Source organism: Momordica charantia (genome assembly GCF_013281855.1).
Source record: "Momordica charantia cultivar OHB3-1 chromosome 2 unlocalized genomic scaffold, Mcharantia_2.0 BLBB01000002.1, whole genome shotgun sequence".
Classification (NCBI taxonomy): Eukaryota; Viridiplantae; Streptophyta; class Magnoliopsida; order Cucurbitales; family Cucurbitaceae; genus Momordica; species Momordica charantia.
The window spans coordinates 1,614,595-1,634,665 of NW_028275160.1; the positions used below are offsets into that span (position 1 = coordinate 1,614,595).

At 34.3% G+C, this 20,071-nt stretch overlaps 2 protein-coding genes across 2 annotated transcripts; both read right to left on the reverse strand.

The window, feature by feature from the left end:
• Positions 1-83: 83 nt before the first annotated feature.
• On the reverse strand, positions 84-12,527 carry UBP8 (ubiquitin-specific protease 8). Its single transcript, XM_022297331.2, has 13 exons — positions 12,217-12,527; positions 11,615-11,866; positions 10,331-10,472; positions 6,913-6,972; positions 6,746-6,823; positions 5,627-5,974; positions 5,153-5,293; positions 4,871-5,041; positions 4,315-4,569; positions 4,031-4,179; positions 2,760-3,320; positions 2,276-2,549; positions 84-908 (listed from the first exon to the last, which is right to left on the reverse strand). The coding sequence occupies exons 1-13, from the start codon at positions 12,300-12,302 to the stop codon at positions 795-797; spliced, it is 2,631 nt and encodes an 876-aa protein (XP_022153023.1). The 5' UTR covers positions 12,303-12,527; the 3' UTR covers positions 84-794.
• Positions 12,528-14,997: 2,470 nt separating this feature from the next.
• Positions 14,998-18,001, reverse strand: LOC111020662 (ubiquitin carboxyl-terminal hydrolase). Its single transcript, XM_088121286.1, has 4 exons — positions 17,835-18,001; positions 16,840-17,092; positions 15,655-15,902; positions 14,998-15,559 (listed from the first exon to the last, which is right to left on the reverse strand). Exons 2-4 carry the CDS (start codon positions 17,078-17,080, stop codon positions 15,200-15,202), a joined length of 849 nt encoding a protein of 282 aa, XP_087977412.1. The 5' UTR covers positions 17,081-17,092; positions 17,835-18,001; the 3' UTR covers positions 14,998-15,199.
• Positions 18,002-20,071: the final 2,070 nt, after the last annotated feature.

Here is a 20,071-nt window from a genome sequence, read left to right on the forward strand (position 1 = left end):
ATTTCTCAATTAATAAACAGAAGAGAGCACTGATGCTTCTTCTGACTAAAGCAGTATAGATACAGAGAGAGAGAGAGAGGCAATAACATAACAATGGAGCAGAAATCATTAGTTTTCGAGTCAAAAGTGCAATGCACTTGCACTCTGTTATCAGTATCAAGAAATTCATTCATATTTTCGTCCTCCCAAGACCAACATATGAACCCAATTACCAGCCCAATTAAAAATTAATACAATGATTAAAAAAATGGATCAAAATCTATCAATTAGGTACTACTGGTTTCTAACAAAAGAATCAATAACACATCAACCTTAACCGGAATGGAGTTTTCAGGAATTTCCTATATAAAAAAAAATACTCAGTATCCTAATTAATCTGCTGCTACTGGTAATGATAATGGTAATGGTAACCCCCAAAAATACATCTCCAAAAGAGTTTGGGTTGAACCCTGAAGAAAACTACGCTAATGTCTAAGACACACCAGAGATTATACCATATATAAGCCTATCCTCTTTCAAAGTTGGCAACGCCAATGAATGTAATTAGTATCCCTAATACCTGTCTGTGATCTTTTGCATAGCATGATGGCATCGGCTTCTTCGCTGCACCGTCTTTGAGCTTGAAATTGTTTCCATTCAACTTTCACCCATACTGAAAACTACTTATATGGTTAAACAAAAGGACCCACATGAAGACGGGTGATCATCATGGTAAGAGTCAATTAGGCATCAAATTTGGAGAAATTGTCATAATCTGCTTCAATTCAATGTAACCTCAGCCAATGGTAAGTTTATCAAGCTAGAACTCTTCTGTAAAAAAGAACATAAGCAGCTGAAGATTTTATCTTCTCCAGGCCGATGGGATAAACATGGCTATCATCGAAGTCGTACCACTGGTCACCTCCTTGCTAGAAAAGAAAAGATGGGGGAAAAGTAAAAGGCAATTAGGACTTGCTGAACCAACAACAATGATCCATTCATGAAGAATTCGAGCATTTAAAATAAATTACAACTAAGAAACGTTAATATCTAAGGATATAATTTACAGGTGATAATCGGGACGGTTGATATGACTAGTATGTATTCTGAACCCAGAAACGTAGTTGATAATACTACTCCCATTGCGGTGAAAAAATAGAAAAAAAAAAACTATCTTGCTAAATTAAATTTAAAAAAATAAAAGACAAGAATTTGAACAGGAGGAAGTGAACAGAAAAGAATGGTTTGTAAGATGGGGAGACCGGAGAGAGGCTAGAATAGACGCGGGAGGTAACTTGAGAACCGAAAATCAGAAGAGAAAGCAAATGGAGAAGGGCCGCAAATTATGGAGAAATCTTCAACCAAAACCAAAGTCTGTTGTTTTCAAAGGAGAAAAGGCTCTTTTTCAACTTTGAGGTAGCTATTAGAGGATAGAAGAAATCCCCATAGGCCATAGGTATCCATGGGATTTCAAAGGTTTTAACTGCGAATTTCCTTGCTTGCCAGCAGTCTTATTCCAGATAATAATTAAAATACCAGTATCTATCAGTCATTTTGTTCTCACATGCAATGCAATCACCTTTCCACCATGAACGCTTGTTCATGATGACAAAATGGCGACAACAATCAGGAACTCGCCATGGTAGGGGTGCACGGGGGGAGGGTGACTTGTCACACCTCGCCTTGCCTCTTGCTACAGGACAGCGCCTGAGCATACCCACAGACAGAGATGATAATGCCATTCCCTATATATGAAGTGAACTATCAATTCTTTGAACAGAGTATGCAGCGTCACGTAGAGTGCCTTAAGAGCACAAATAAGTGAGTCCCAACAGTTGTGTTGTGCCCCACTACTGTATGCAAGTCGTTATTGAGCTCAGAAATTTTCGAGCACCGAAAATCTCAAAGATCGAAAACCCTAATGTTCTGCCAAACTAACTGACACACAGCAGGTTATTCTCCAACAACAAATGATGGCTTGGAGAAGAAAAGAAAAATTAGGACTCGGCCTCTCTAATTGACCAATGGTTTTACTGGAACAATCTAGTACCTGAGCAATATCCGGACAGGATCAGATTCTTGGTTTCTTCAATGGTAAATTATCTCAATGATCATTAACTACATATTAAACTGGCTAGAGGCGAAAACTGTTCTAATTTATGCTTAATTAATTGCTCATTTATTCACAGCATCCAATTAATTGATCGATATAGATATAAGGTAAAAAAAGAGTACAAATTAACCGACTTGACAAATGCTGAGGCATCGTGAGAAAAGAAAGAGTGACATCACTTACATGGACAAATGCTGTGTAATGGCCACCTCCCATGCTCCCATAGTGATTACTGATTGCATAAAGCACATAGCGAGTGCAAGACTGCCCATTCTTATAGGCAACATACATTGATAAATCCAGATCATCAACAGGAAAGTCAACGTATGTCTCTAGCTTGTTCTTCATGAAACGGCTATAAGAGAACCTCTTTAAATGAATAACCAAAATCTCTGGTAATCTCCAAAGATCTAACTTTTTACTGGCTTGACAGTGTTTTTTGCAGCTAGGACAATACCTGAATATATACATGACAGTACATGATATCAGGAAACCAGCAACAGGAAAATGCAACTACAAGGATGATTATTAAATTATCGAAATGAAAGGATTTTAAGATCAGATTGATTCATTTTTCAAATTTCGAACAACCAAAACAGAATTTGAAAATTGGCTTTGTATTAAAATTTTTAATTAAAATAAAATGCACAAATATAAATGCACTGACCACATGTCTTCGGGTCCAAGAGGCTCCTCCTGCAAAAAAGCTTCGAGGCACTTGTATAGAGAAACAGATTCTTGAGGCCTCTTCGTGAAACAGCTGGATTTGAAAACCTCAGGTAACGAGCTAAGAAGGCGTGTGTCATAACGCTCAATCTGCTTTTCTGCCCAGCACACATGCACATATAGCCGCTTGCTGTTTTCCAACCCCACTACAGATTCACCAACTTGAATTTCAGAGCCCTTAATGGTTCCCTTCTCGTCTGTAATGTAAAATTGAAAATCAGCATCTGACGTTGAATCAACTCCATCTTCACTTCTTATGGGATCAATTACACAAGCTGATGTGGAATCTGTTCCATTCTCCATCTCCCTGGTTTTCTCAATTGCATTAATATCAGAGGTATGGTTTTCTTCCGGAGCATCTTGAGCAGAAATCTGGAAGGGACAAAGCAATCTTTTGTATATGTCATGGATATCAGATCCATTGAAGGCATTAGGCAGCTTAGCCACAAGAGGAATTCCGAATGCCTTTGAATACGTAGTACGTTTCCCATTGAAGTACTGCCTGACCAGACAAGATAAATTAGACTCCAGGTAAGCAATCCAAAACAACGAAAACTGTTACTAGCATTCATCTACTTAAATGTAGAAAACATATTTCTACGGACTGATGGTTGCCAGTTTGCCACTGGTCGATTAATAGCATACAAACAAAATTATTATGAACAATCCAAGAACTAGTTTCTCATATGGTTGACTGTTATCGAGTAAATCCCAGTTCAAAATTACAATTTATAGGAGACAAATCACATATGCAAACCGCAGTAAAATATTTATTATTTTCAAAATTTTCTAATCTAACATCACCTGTGGTAGCCTCTCAATCAACCATGAAAGTGACAAAAAGGTCAGAAACGACAGGAAGAAAATGTCAACCAAATAACATATTTTATTTCTACCAAGCAATAAATGAATTCTTAGAAAACCATTGTTAGAACCTCTAAGGGCAATGTCAAACCAGACCAAGACAGTTTTGTTTTGAGGTCAAAACTACCATTTTAGATGGCAAATAACAATATTTAAAAAAAAAAACCACTGTTAGAACCTCTAAAATCAAGTTAAAAAGGAACTTCCACGTATATAAATTTTACATATAAAGTATGAAGTCACGTGAAAACAAGATCCATCTTTTTAGAAATATAATGCACTTAATCTTTTTTTCTTCTGTTTTTTTAACAAGAAACAACTTTTCATTGATATTTGAAGAGGACTTACTCCTCAATGCTCTGATGCATGAATACAACCAAGGGTACTTGTTCATCATCTTTTGCTAAGCGATAAGCAACCAATCTGTCACCGTCTCTTATCAAGGATAAAGAATCAGCTGGATCCTCAAGATAACGTATAATGCGGTTGTTGTATACCTGTATAGAACTTGATGAGTTCAAAGATCATTGAGAATAAAATAGTTCATGCTCTACGATGAAGAAATTGATCCAAAAGCATTCACAATGCAGCCAACTGAAAATTGAAAAGTTACAAAAATCACAATGATATACCTCAGCAACCAATAAAGTCTCCTCAGCTTTCAAAGAGCATGCATTACTAAGGGCTTTTATTAGGTCTTCCCATTTTCCAGACTTTGGAACTGTAATGGTATGTGGAGCTGGAGTATTTCCATCAGTGTTCACAACTGTTAAAGTCATTGTTCGCATCGTTGTTGAAGGTAAAGGTAGTGATAAATACATGAATGGATCAAAGGTAGTAGAGACCTTTTTGCAAATAGGACAAACTAATGTTGACTTATATTGACCCTGCAAGGATGAAATCAAATGACAAAAGCCTCGATGAGACAAGTTAAAAAATAGAAAAGCTTCACTTACCAGACAAAACATAGGCTTGCTCATAGAAAAAAATATCAGAACTTATAAACTCAGATACCTTGAAGGTAACTAATATTCTGAAAAAGTAGATTTGAGTAAGCCAAGAACCTACGTGTTACGTTAACATGCAAGTTTTCAAAAACTAAAAAAAAAATGCTATTCCCATACAGATTCACATGGAGGAAGCCAGCTGTAGGTTATATAAGGAAAAAGAAGGGAGAACGGTATATACTTGGCACACATCTACAATGATGGAGTCATTGCGAGCCAAATGATTTTGCCAATATTCATCAGCTACTTCATTATCTGGTCGTCCATCTCCGTCCTTGGCTTCTACATAAGGCTTCTTTTTCACACGATTGAGATCTTCATGGAGCCCATCCAACAAAAAAGCAAGGAGCTCCTGTAAAAATTATATCGAATCAAACTACAAGACAATGGATGAAATCATGTGCCCAACCTATCGCCCAGAGAAAGGAAATCTAAACCCTACTTAGCAAGAAACTACACTGACTTGAGAATCATGTTGATTAAAGCCACTGAATTGAGGAGCAAATCTAGCAAGCTTAGACTTGAACGTTCTGGGTGCCACAGGACTTGCGCCAGGTGCCCATAATTTCCTCAAAAGATCTCCAAATGCCAAAGCAATCTCCCCCTGAAAAGTTACTTCTCGTTACAGACTTCAAACAGGAAAAGGGAGTAGATGCTTAAAAAACTGAGAAGTTTCTTAGGGAAACATTTCTTTCAAGCTAATGAAAATGATGGTTAGCTACTCATTAGGTAGATGTAATTTTGGTTTTTGCTGTCTGTTATGAATCAGTTACCCCAAATTATTAATGTGTTGGTTATACTTGTAACTGTTTGCAAGCACTCTACTATCTGTTGTAAGCTAGCTTAGTTTGCAAATTCAATAATTGAATAAAAATAGAAAGGGATTCACTGAGATGTAAGACGAATCCACGAGGAATTAAAATCATAGAAAGCGTACATTCATGCCCAATGGGTTGTCATGATTTATTTCTCTACCATAGTCACCAAGAAAGTAGTCAACAAGTTTCGGTGTGTGCACTAAGCACTGCAGAGCACTGTTCATGAAACAGGTGTTCCCAAGATTTTGCAATCCTGACAATCCTAAAGAACCTGCTTCACGAGAGCTTCCAGAAAAAACCGAAGAATTTACACGGAAGCAGCTAGAATTCACAGTTCCAGAAGCACCATTCATCATAAGTGAAGCGCCAGATGAATTTCCCAGGATAGAATTTGCCAATTCATCCTTTTTCCCTTCTTTGCACTTTATAAAATCTGAAAGCCCATATACTTGTAATTCAAGTAGAACCTGTGCCAAAAATAAAATATAAGAAACATCATTTCAAGAAAGAAACATTTTTATTATAATCAAGTTGATTACTGTCCTATTAGCAGAAGGCAAGTTTATCGAAATTTCATATTATTAGGGACTGGGGAGGGGGAGGGAAGAAAAACCAAGAAAATGATTTCTCATATCATCTTCTCTAGTTCAATTTATTTAAACTATAAAAATGGTCACTTCAAATTACGTATAAAGTATGTCAATGTCAGATAAGTTACAACTTACAAGTATCCAATACTAATTATTAGTTTGATATGGAGTACATATGCTCCTAGTAAAAGACGTTAAAATAATGTCTCCACCGCATTATAATAACATGAAAATTTTCAATAACTTTATTCTAAAGTCTTTTTTTTTTTGTACCTTAACCATGAAACCCAGTGGGTCTCTTAAATGCTACAAATCGATAACTCTTACCTCCTAGGAAACCATTCTTATCTTTCTTCGATGCTATATCTTAATTATTTTCTTTCATTTACTCTATGAGCACTTCACTTAATATAAGTTTCATTAATAAACAACAGTGTAATTAGGAAATTCAATATCATGTACACATGGTACAAGAACAAAATAAAAAATACATAATGTTAAAACATCTCATATTTCATGGAATCTTAAAAATATACATATATACTACATTTTCAGAAGAATTTGTGTATTAATGTTATTTTTAACAATATAAACGTACAGTGGAACGCTTAGCCAAAACAGATGGGGGACAAAGGATTAATGACAAACCTCTTGATCTGACTGTTGTTGCTTATTATTGTTACTAAAAAAGGAAATTGTTTGGCCAGAGAAGTCCCAGATTCGCAACTGCGTCATAGGATATACATCTTAATCATAAATATTTCCTTTTTGTCTAAAGAAAGTAAGTGGTATTAAAAGAAAAAAAAGATCATTACCAACTCCGACTCGACGTTGAAGATTTTGCACGCTCTTCTAAACAACTCGACTACATTATCCTGCCAATATAGAAGAAAAAATTAAGGTTTCACAAGCATTCCTCAGATGAAAATAACTATTTTTAAGAAAACAAGAATGCAGTGCAAATATTTTAATTTGGTCACTTGATATGCTAATAAACCATTAGTAAATATAAAGACCAAGAGAGAGACAGAGTTGGTATCAGAGTTTTTTCCCCTCCAAATATAGTCTTTCGTTTCCATTCACATTACAAGTCAATAGTTTTTCTTTAAAAGCTGCTGCTTCCCTGAGACTATGTGATGAATATCCTGGTCCTTGCCAAATAGATGCTAAGCACTTGACAACAAATTGGCAATCCATTTAGAGGCTTAAGACAAGGGGATACAGAAACAGATGACTGAAGTCTGAAATGAATAAAAGGGTATTCCTATGGACCAAATTCTGTATTTTTCCTAACGGAATGCCCAGCAAAGGAATGGGAATTAGAGACAAGAGGATCCTCCATCAACTTTCTTTTCTTGATGGTGGGTGAGGTACCAAGTATTTGACTGATCATCACGTAAAAGGTGAATGGCTAGATGGAATCTTGATAGAGAAAAAGAGAATTTATATTTCCTATTTGCAATTTGTGGATGATACACCACTATTTTGAAAAGATGTGTTAATGATTGAAGATCTATTTTCGGTCCAAATAGTTCTTGGAACAACTACAGTTTGAAGATAAACTTGAAGGAGGCCTCAATGACTGGTATTAACATGGGATTAGAGCAGAGGATGTACCAAGAAATTGGGTTCAAAGTAGAATATATCCCCTTGTTACTTGGCAGTGCCTCACAGGAGGAAAGTGTTTTATTATTATTATTTTTTTTTTTTTTTTTTTTGGATAAGAGACAAACTTTTCATTAAAAAGGAGGAAAGTGTTTTATGGATTTGTTTTGAAGAAAGTTCTAGTCTTTCTTCATGACTTCAATGTCCTCAAGTTGGTTTTAGCTGTTCGGAATTCGGAGGCAGATAGACTTAAAAAAGAACGGCCGGCCTGCTTAGAAGATTTCGATAGAAGAAAATTGAAGATTCAAGCCAAGTATGAGAAGGAACGAAGGAATCGCTAAGATAAACAAAAAATATGACATTTTGGTCTATGAAATCGAGTACGAGGATATCAATCTCTAAAGATTGGGTTTGTTTTGAAGAAAGTGTTTTATGGGTTTGTTTTGAAGAAATTGTTCTAGTCTTAATTGGAATACTTTTTTGTCTAAGTTTATAGATGCAGTTTTCGTCTCAGTGATTCATTTTTGTATCTTTTTGGTTTCTCGATGGTTCTTTTCTTTTTCGCTCCCCTTGAGAATTTGTATCCTAGAGCAATTTGCTCTCTTTTCATGTATCCATCAAAAGTTTGCTTCTGGTTTAAAAAAAAATGGAGTCCAGTGCAAGAAGAATATGGGGAAAAAAAATTGGGGAAAAGGAAGAGCTCTTATTCACGAAAAGGCTCTACATTATATAAGAAATAATGGCTCTAGCTAATGTTCCTATCTGCCCCGATTGAACAGAATTGCAAAAGAAGCTTCCAGGTTCAGCTTCAATGCCTTCAGTTTGTGCTTTATGTTATTCTGCCAATGAGGACCAACCTCATCTCTTCTTCCTTTGGCCTTTCGCTATGAGTTGTTGGTTCTCCTTGTCCCAAATTTTCATTTCGGAGCTACGGTTTCAGCTTCATCAAAGAATTTTCAAGGACAGGTCCAGAAGTTGGGAAGAGAGATTTGATTTGGCAAAGACTAAAGCTTCTAGATGGTGTTCTCTCTCTAGTTTGTTTGCTAATTGTTAATTTCATGATATTTGTATTAATTGGGAAGCTTTTATATCCCTAGCCTAGCGTTATTATGTTTTCCAGATTTTAACTTCTGTTTTCACTCCTTTTTGGAGTTTGTACCATTTGGAAATTTTTTTCCTTTCATTAATCAACGGTTGAAAAATATGTATCTTAAAATTAAAGATAAAAAAAAGTGGGGGCAGCTAATTTCAAAACCCAAAATCTTCTCATCTTAAAGCACACAGTCTTCCAACCTTCATCCTTATAAGTACGTAACTCTAATCCTCGATTTTTAAATATGACTATACCGCCAGAAAACTAGTACCACTATCGTTACCATCTATCTGAAATTTAAATTACCAAACAAGATGTTGCACTAGGACAGTCACACACATGAATTTCTACTCAAAGCCCTTATTGTTTGGGTAAAATGAAAATTAAAAAGATAATTTACAACTTTGATCAAAAGAAAGCACAACTGATTAGAAATATAATGGGTAGAATAACAATATTTGTGAACAATACAATATCCAAAACAACCAATTCTGTCAACAGCGATGGTTCCATTTACAATAGAATTCCTTTTTCAAAAAAATCAAAATGATGAACGAACTAATAATTTTCCTATAAGAATAGGGAGTGGGAGAATGAAAATTTTCTCCAACAAGAAACGTTATCTATAAGGAGAGAGAGAGAGAGAAATAGCCAAAAAGCCAATAAGAGATCTGACTAGAAATTAGCATTAATGAAAATAGATTTAAAACACATTTTGAGCAATGCATAAGGTCCTAATGGTTACAACTCTATCCAATGATTATACCGACTGGGATAGTTCTAGAATGGAAGAAATTTCAATTGCTTAATTCGTCGAGATTATTTCAAATGAAATTTCGGACAGTGTGCTAGGACATATGTTGCTTCATCAATCACCATACAGGGGTACCAAGTCAGATCCACACATGAAAGTCCACCTGCTATGATGATACTTGCAATAAACTACGCATGTAAATCCGTTCAATTTTACTTCATATTCCCCCCACCCAAAAAAAAAAAAGATATATCACCATATCATGCAGATATGGTTAAAACTGACTAGAAAGTTTTTGTTTTAAATTGTATTAAACACGACCAAGAATCTAAACTAGTTTACCTGCACCATTACTTCTCATGGGACTACTGTTGGCCTATAACATTTCGAGTGAATTCACTCATAGAAGAGTAAACTCACAGGCAGGCAGGCAACCACTAAGATTTAAAGTCAAATCCTCAAAATATTTGATATTAAAGCTCGTCTTTTAACTACTAACTCAACAAATAGTAATTAATGCTAAACACTCTGCGACGTATCATTCAAGTGAATCAAGTCATAGAATCTCTAAGTTCAACAAATCTATATTAGAAAATAGGACCTTTTGTAATTATTTGTTAGGTCTCATTCTTTTGGATTGGAGTCCGTTTCTGTAAGGGACTCCTCTCTGGGTTGTTTTTTTGTAGGCCCTTTTGTTTCTCTTGTATCTCTTTTCATTTTTCTCAATGAAAGTATCGTTTCTTGTAAAAAAAAAAAATTAGAAAAAGGGTAATGAAATGACCTTTTTGCTTATTCTGACTCCCAATAAATTTGCCTCCCGTTGGATAGAAAGCCTGAGTTGCAAAGGATAAACATCTGCTATATTATCTTCTGCAACAGAGAAGCTACCACCATTCCTCGTTGAAGACTTGGAATCAATATGCCTACAACACAAACCACATGGAAACATTAAAATGGTCGTATATGATAAAATTCAGCCGCAAAAAGAGCATCTGTACATAATAAAATTCATGGTTGGAAGAGCACATACGTCGTGTTATGACATGAACAACTAACACCAAAATCCTAGAATTAATTAATTAACTAGTATACGTATAACAAATAAGTAAAATTATTTTAGGAAAAGAGGAGAAAGAAAGAAAAGGCAATCCACATAGATGGAAAGTTCATAGGACTCTGAAGGGTTAATCATTCAATTATTCAATATAATAGGCAAAGACAGGAACCTCAAGTGCTACTATAAGTGATAATGGAGGCTTTTGGAAAACTAAGTTACCTTTTCAAATACAGAACTCAGTTCCGAAACTGAAGATATGTTGTAGAACTTTAATTGGACTAACTTATAAGTTATAAGTTGTAACATTAAAAAATCACAGTGAAGCATGCAAATTTATCAATATTGTGTGTGAACTAAAGTGGGATCCATTTACATACCAAAAAAACCAATATGAGTATTATCACATCAGTTGGCCCAAGTTATTTCGTTTTCTGATCAAGTGACTCTCCAAGCAAAAATATGCAGAACAGTAAACAGGAACAGCTGCAGATAACTTTAGTCATACGTAATCATGGAGCTATAGATGATACTTGATAGGCATCTTCATAAGTTCCTCTATGGAAAACAGAATCAGCAAAAAGAAAAATTCATACTATTGTGATGGGTCCTGAAATTTAGAATTGCAGTCTTAAATGTAGTAAAATCACCTGGTGGCATACAAGTTGAGTCCCTCTAAAATGTCAGTGGATAAATTGAACTAGGAGTGGTTTCATAGCATATAATATACATGCAGCAGAAATCCAGTATGAAGAGACAATAACAAGTTACATTTGCAATAATACAAAAATTTTCTTTTCAAGAAGCATTATGGAATCAGTAATTATGTGATTGCATATAAGCAATCGAGTATTAACTTTTCAAGATAAGCATCGTAATAAACTCAACTTCCCTGTAAATACCATCGCACCATCACTCTTCGATCAATTAACAAACGAATCAGAAATAATTCAATGATTGAATATATGTAATATAACTTTGATCAAATATAAGTCGTGACATGGCACTCACCATTTAAGTGCCTGCACCCACATTTCTCCAGGGACCAAGGCATAATCCCTCCCTGAAATGCCCACTTCACCATTTTCACTACTCTGCAAAGAATCCTCTTCTCTTCTCAGATTAAACACAAGATCCGAGTTGAAAATATTGTTGATGATCTTCATTGGTCCGGCATAAGACGAACCTGGTGATGCCAGAAAGGGAAGTCCTCTCTTCCCATCAGCATCGCCTGTTAAAGAATCTTGCGCGTCCTTCCACCACCTGAAAAATTTAAACCGCAAATTATCTTAGACACTGCGTTCGTATTTTGTCATGATCTCCGCTGCGGGGCACCCTCACATCAGTTCAAAGAGTAAAAAAAAGAGCTGCTTCATCTAGACTGCAGTGCGTAATACAAAAAGCCGAAATGTGCTCACTATCCAACTACTTTCACCATCATAAGGCACATTCCCGTTTCCTTTTTTCAATCTCATCCCACGAAATTTCGCAACTAGACACATGGATTAAACAATCGAGCTTGCCCAATTCAAGCTTCGAATTAAGCTCTAATTCAGATTTGTAAATGCTAAAACCAAAAAGCACGAAATCGAAGTGTCCAGCAATGAATCTACCTGTATGGAACGAAGTAAACTCGTTGATCGTTATCCGAATCGAGGTGCAGGGTGGATGAGGAGAGATCTTCGGATATACCGCCCATGGCAGGGAAAGCGAAACGCTGGAGAGAAGAGCTCAGAAATGACTTGTGGAAGAGCAGATCATTGCAGAGAGGGAGAGAGAGAGAGGGGCACAGACAGAGCGAGAGAAAATGGCGGATTTGCAGAGAAACAAGTGGAGTGGAGCTTTTGTGTGAAGAAGATTGGAGGAGGGAAAAATAAAAATTTCTATATTTCTATTTCTCTCGAAGAAATGCAAATTGCAATCTTGTGGTGCGAAATTACGAGCTTATGTTTTTATACATATTTACGCGGAAAAACGGAATTTAGACACACTGTAAAATCAATGCGGAAACTGCTGCCCGATAAATTTTCATTATGTTTTATATTGTCGAAGAAATACGGAAATTTTGCCTTCTTTATTTTTATTTATCTTTTACGCTGTCCGTAGAAGGAAATAAATCCTTTTGCAAATAAATAAATAAATAAAATTTGTGCACGGCCACACACTTTGATGTTCATGTTAGGGATAATTTTGGTACAGATTTTCCTTTTCCTTTTCTTACATCAATCCCCCATCAGTTCAGCAATAACAAATAATTCAGTTGTCAAAGCAAACATAAGTCAGCAGTAATTGGTATATAACTCTAAGAGGCTGTGAGTTCCAATCCCCTCCCGAACATGTTGTAAAAAAAACAAATAATTCAGTTTAAAATATACATAGATAATATTAAAAATAAAAATTAATTATGCCTTAACGTAATATCTCTGAAATTATTTATAATTAAAAAAAACTTCGAATTATAAGTCATTCTCTTTATCTTATATGAGAAAAACTCACGTTTTATGTGACAAATATTATTAATTATTTTCTTAAAATGTAGTTTAGTCTATATTGTAACCTTTCTTTATCTAAAAAAATCTCAATAATGCAAATACTAATTTTCATAATTTTATTTTTAATAAATATGAAAATAAAAGTTTTATTTATCAAATACTATATCAATATTTATGAGATTACATCTCAAAACCAATTGGCAATAAGAAGAATAACACATATCTATTATAAACAATTGTAAGGTCCATTTTCTTTTCAATGTGGGATCAGTAAATAATGTTTTAATGGTCTATGAAATTTCATGGTTTTTTTAGTTTCAAAATTATGATTGGCTTTGGTCCATTGGATTTCATATTGCATTTAGCATAGTTTTTATATAATATCACTTAAAATCGTATTTTAAACTACATATATTAAGTCTAGAATATCATAATTAGAAGTAGATGGTAGGAGACTACATGCACGATAAACAAACTAGATATGAACACTAAAACGAAATAGATATGAAAATACTATGATGAAGATAAAATTTAAGCCTCGATCATTTTACTGAGGTTAAATTATTGAAATTTTTTTGACCGACCGTAATTCTATACAACATTGGGAATGAACCTAGGATTCTGTTTGGCAGCTAGGAAAGGAAACCCAGAAGGGAAAGAAAAAGGAAATGGCATCCAATTCCAGCGGGGAGTGTAAGAAATGGGGTTGAAAAGTGAAAAAATAAATAAAGCGAATAACAACATTTATTATTGTTATTATTTTGGAACATATAAAATATCCATGATGTGAATATTGCCAACAGATATAATTTATAATAATAAGGGAAAAGAAGAGAGACAGAAAAGTAAGAGCACCGTAATGGTGGTCAAGATCTGGAGGCAACGGAAATGTACCCACATGCCACGTGATGTTCCCATTGGAAGCTAACCTAAAGCAACCACCAAAGAATATTTATAAGAACAAACAAAGCATTCTACATTGAAAGCTTTCTTAAATAATACCTATGTATATATCTGCATAATCTTATATATAATCTTTACATTTTTCGTCACATCGTCTCTCTCGTAACTTTAAAATTTGTCCATTAATAGCAAATGGGTTTCAAGGATCATTCAAAACTATTTTTAAAAAGGTATCAAATTAACACATTTTAAACCATGGACGATTGTGTCAGATAAGATTGAGCAAGATAAAGAAATATATTTGTGTTTGATATTTCATCACAAATATGAAGTGAAATTCGAATTTACGATCTTTTACGAACGAACTTTCATTAACGTATATGTCATATCACTCCATTTGGAGAATTGAGATGGGTTAAAACAAACTAATAAGATAGAAGGTGTAAACAGAATAATTCTCATTTCTAGATTATGTAAGGAAAAAAATACTTATTTTGCAATCAAATCAAAGATTCTAATTAGCAGTTCACACTGTAACTATATTACTAGTTAAATCATCACCGGAAGACATTAAAAGTAGCCTTTGGTGTGGATTAAAAGACAACTTACACTGTAACTGTATTACTAGGATTTCACTAAGCAAATGATTGATCTTCTCCAATATGTGGTGAAGGATCATTAAGTCAATTAAAAAACTGAATAGAAATGCATTATTTAGAACCAAACAGTAGGTGTTAGCAAATCAATAGATAATATACCAGAATGACAAAAGGAAACCATGCTCGTTCGCATAAAGCAAACTTTTATGTAAAGCATTAAAGAAGCAACTTTTACAAAAAAGTGACAACGTAACCCCAATAAAAGTTCATCAATCAGATCATGGAAAGCCACTATTTCCAACTTCAAAGCTTCTAAAGAATCGAGGAAGCTACAATTTAAACATGGACTCGTTCAAGTCGACAAATGATGGGATCCAAAGATACCATAGATTCATGGGCGTTATAGAGAGAAAGAGCATGCCACATAAAAATGGATAACTTTAGGATGAAAAATACAGAACTAATACGTTAGTTAAGAAAGCCTAATCAGACAACATAAAAATGCATATTTTTATAGTGAAAATACAGCACTATCATTAGTTATGGAGCCTATTCCACACGGAGGATAAAACAGCAAGCATATCTAATGTAAGCAACTTTGATTAGTAGTACCGTGAGCCCGTGTCATAAACTCGGCCCCCTGGATATGGACCTCTAGGATCCAAATTAGGATCTCGCGCAGAATTCCCAAGAAACCGAGCTCGTTCTCTGAAGGAATCAAAGTGTTCAGAATCATAATTTTGATGTGCTTGTCCAGCAGCGGCTAATGCTGTAACTCCACTGTTGCCACGAGGATCACCAGGGCCAATGCCACCATTTGGGTAATGGTCCACCATTCCCTTCTGATATTGATGTTGTCGCACACTTGATTCCCTTCGGAGTAACTCATCCCGACGACCAGCATGCCTAGCTCGAAGTGCTGCCAATTGTTCCTCATACTGAGCATTGATTGCAATAATTCTCTGAAGATATGCATCAGAATGAAATATGTTTAGTAAAGATGATATGGAAAACGAGAAGGCAACAATAAAAATGAAATAGGAATAAGCAAATATACATCTCTATGTCGAGCATTTTCCTCATCCTCTGCATCATTTTGTTCCTTGGCCAATTTAATGATGTCATCAATAAATTTCTGCTCAAGACCGTCAAAATTCTGTGGCAACAGACCCTCTCCAAACCTACTTTCCATGTTTTTTCCATGGGATTGAGATCTGGGATCACTGTTACTTCCTTTCTCAATAACCAATTTTGGATTAGGTCTCTGACCTTGAAAATATGATCTTGTGGCATCACCCCCTTGACCTATGTTAACAAGCATTTTCTCACTACAGGAATAAGGCAAAAATCCTTCATGTGGAGAATTGAATAACGACTAACGATACAAAATGAATGCAATATTTGCCAATAAAAAGGAAAATCTATAAATAAGGGGAAAGATAATAAATAATTTTTAAATAACAATGACTAAAAATCATACGTACACTGATTTGGCATTAAGGAACCATTTTTTTTCTTTCTTGATAACAACATGCGTGAATCCCTATCTAACTCAACCATCTACAGTACAGACCATCATCTGACCTTGGCTATAAGTGTATCTTTTGTGATAAGTCCTACGATACTAGGAATAACATTGGGAAAACAGGAGGAAATGAAACAACAGATCAAGTCCATATGACCACCACCACCAAGTATAGCTGAAAAATACTAAAAGCATCCAATCACGATTATGTAAATGAAAAAGAATATCTTGATAGCTCTAGAGTGGGGTACAATGAATCTCATATATTAATAGTTGTATTTCTTTTCCTACAACAGTTTGTTAATTTATCTGATATTTACAACTATATCATGTGAAGTAGAATTTATAGGTGTATTAAGGTAGTCAGGTTGCTAACTTCTTCTCCTCTTTCTAATTTCCCGCTTCATTTACCCAGTGGAAATACTCAATGTAGCAAGCACAGGTGAGAGCTTCAGACCACAAAACCAAGTAGACTAAATGTAGATGGGTGGGACGGTGTGCAACCAACAAAAGAATCAAATGAAACTGATTTGAGTACACAAGTACATAATACACATGGTTTATTTTACATTCTCTTAAAGGAGGACATTATAACGTACAAGTACAAAAAAGTCTGAGGAAAACAGGTGCAAAAACTATTAGTGACAGGAGAAGCAATATATTGCACATGGGATATAAACAAGTGATGGATGCAATACACACACTATTAATGCTTGCCTTCGTTGAACATGTGAGAGGCCATAGAATTCGACATCTTCGACTCATCTCTGTCCCATCGCCATTGATCCTCGTTTTTTGAAGCTACGTATGAATGCTCTCTCTCAGGAGTGAATGCTTCCAACCGTCCTTCAAAAGGATCAGGGTGGCTCTGTTCCACCATCTGACTAGGAACATGATGCATTTGAGAGACAGAATATGAGTTTATTCCTGAGTCAGAATATTGCCCCTGCTGTCTCATTATTACGACCACCTGGGTAAACAACCAAAACTTCAGACTGAAGAAAGTAGAATGAAGCTCGCGTGGATGGATTTGTACAGTCCAGTCCAGATAACAAATTACATAACAAGCAGAAGTAATAAGGATTGAACTAGATAACTTATTTGATAGCAAAATAAGAAGAAAGAGTCCCGTTTGTGAATTAGAGAGCAAAATAGCTAGTTCTAACTGACTATGAAAGTTTACTAGACACAGTTTCAGAAAGGAACACGCATAAACAGCATATTTAGGTCCTTCTGTGCCACCCTTTAAGCACTCTCCAATCCATCAGCTTCCCCATATTCAGATAAAATATCATTCTTTTCCAGGCTGCCACGCAATCTAATATACTTCAGGAACATAGTTCTCCAACTCAATGATTTAACCCAAACTAAAGTATCTAATAGCCCAAAATTCTAAGTATTCTTTAAACTGAAGTAGCCGTGACACCACATTCAGATACTTCACAGCTCAGTTTCTGAAGATTATACACACAAACACTTGCAATAACACCATTTTCAATACTTCTGCTCATTAAAATAACTAAAGAAAAACACGAATTCATGGACAAGGGAGCAGCAGATGCGAAACTACAAGCCCTAATCATCTCATGGAGGAACAAACAATATAGTAGTGATTATTGTAGATATAGCAAGAGTTTCGATCGAACGCACATAATTTAAAAACAAGATATCTTTGTACCTAATTTGAATTTTTCTATAATGGTGGGTTTAACCTTTCCGGATTGAAATCGAGTCCCGCGACGTCTCGGTCGAGTAGAGATGACAAACGAGGACGATCCAAATCGGGTCAGGTCAGATCCGCAGCGTGCCCGTATTAATGACCCGCTATACAAACCCTCGCAGCCATTTGATTTGTGTCCAAGGTCGTGTAAATTAATTTGAAAATGAAAATGAATTTCCATGGTTCTTATCGATTCAAATGATTTTTTTCTTACCACCTTCGACTACTTCGGTATATATATTTTTTTATAAAAAGTTAAAAAATCAAAAAATCTAATTCCAGTCCTCAAATGTCGTTTGACTAAAAAAAAATTATGATAATAAATAATATTTTAACCAATTAAATTATATTACAGTATTTCGAATATTGAAGGAGTTTTTCTAGCACAGCAAAAGTTAATCTTTGCACTCTACATTTTATGTACTAAACAAAATAAAATGAGATTAATATTAAAAAAATAATAAATATTCGTTCATTAAAATACAAACTAATTAATTACTTTTTTTAATACAATAGTAGGATTCGAATTTACTGACTTTTTTTTCATAAGAGATAAGTACCTTAATAGTTGAGTTTAATTTGAGTTAGCAAACTAATGACCTCAATTATTATTTAAAAAGTTTAGGCTCCATTTCATAACGATTTCATTTTTTGTTTTATGCTTTTATACACCATACTTAATATTATAATAAAAAATATGTTAGAAAAATATTGAGTATTAAAAATAAAGTAATAGTTTTTAAAATAGATTTATATTTTTCAAAAGCTCCTTCTTTTTTTCTTCTAATACTCAATATTTTTCTGACATATTTTTCCTTTTAATATTCAACTGGACGAATGAGAAATTTTTTTAATCTCTTGCCGTGTCTATGTTTGGAAGATTTCGATTAAAAGTGAGCAATGTTGACTAGGATAACTTCTTGCCTCTGAAAAAAAAAACAATATATAACTTATAGTATAATGTTATCTAAAAAATAATAATAGAAGAGAGATAGTAGATGTGTAAAATGATTTAGAAATAGGTGGTAGATATAATGAAGATTATCTAAAAATAATAAGTATAATAGAAGAGAGACGGGTAGAATTGTAAAATGTTTAAAAATTAAGATGTAGATATAATGAAATACATTTACATCATCCTATTATTTTTTGGAAATGATTCTGAATCCTGATGGGTCTTAGTACTTTATTTATTATTAATATTTTTTTTTTGTTGACAACAACCTTAGTACTTTTATTATTATTTTTCATTTTTATTTATCTATTTTTGTTTCCTTGGATAGACATGGCCCAGAAGGAGATCCAAATCTACGAAGCTAAAATTCGTCTTCAAGAAAATATATATATATTGGAAAATAAGAGATTGACTATTTAAGCTTTATGGAGTATTTTAGATTGTTAATTTATCATAAAAAAAATGATGGATGATAACTTAAGAGGTATGTATATAAATATAAGAAAACATGTTCAAATATAATTAAAAACAGAGTAGAACGTGTATAATTTTACAAAAATAGTAGGATGTCAACTAAATTCAAACTAAAATATAATATAAAACATATTAAAAAAATTACACTCAGTGAAGAAAAAGGAAGAAAAGTATTTTTAAAATACATATTAGATACATTATATGAAGTTATTTTTCTCTGAATATAACGATGGAGATATAAAATTTGGGTGCAAATTCTACCTGTGGTCTATTTTATGGGATAGAATATTTCAATAAAACCTCCCAAAAATACATATATATATAAAATGCTTAATCTTAAATTATACACGAAAACCTAACTTTTTTTAATACACTCTATTTGAGTATCTAGATTAGTAAATTTCATTAATTGAGTATCAGGAATATCTATTATTCGAGTGCCCTTTTAGTTGGGAGGTTTGATCTGGCATGTTTGCTTCGACTGGTTCTTCTCACCAGATTTCATATTGGTCTATTTGGATTTGTCACAAATCTGCTCGTTGTTGTGTGTGGCGCTTGACATGAACTTCGACTGTTTCTTTTATTTGGAGGGAGTGTAATACTAGAGTTCATGCGGGTGAGGTGGGTAAGTCGCCGTATGTCCTCATGCGGGCCTTGAAAGCTTGAGGTTTATTATCGTTGTACTTCTTGACTTGTGAGCTACTATTTGAGTTATGATCCTATGTTTGTCTCGACTTTGTATTTGTTTTATTAAGTTACATGTCTTAATTTTTGTTTTGTGTTTATCATTTGGGTGTTGT

Coding starts and splice junctions, on each gene's coding strand:
- UBP8 (XM_022297331.2), bottom strand. CDS start 12,302: ATGGGCGGTATATCCGAAGATCTCTCCTCATCCACCCTGCACCTCGAT. Junction 11,867..12,216: donor GTTTACTTCGTTCCATACAG/GTAGATTCATTG, acceptor TAAATTTTTCAG/GTGGTGGAAGGACGCGCAAG. Junction 909..2,275: donor ATTACACAGCATTTGTCCAT/GTAAGTGATGTC, acceptor TTTCTTTTCTAG/CAAGGAGGTGACCAGTGGTA.
- LOC111020662 (XM_088121286.1), bottom strand. CDS start 17,080: ATGAGACAGCAGGGGCAATATTCTGACTCAGGAATAAACTCATATTCT. Junction 15,903..16,839: donor CTCTCACATGTTCAACGAAG/GCAAGCATTAAT, acceptor TTGTTAACATAG/GTCAAGGGGGTGATGCCACA. Junction 15,560..15,654: donor AAAATGCTCGACATAGAGAT/GTATATTTGCTT, acceptor GCATATCTTCAG/AGAATTATTGCAATCAATGC.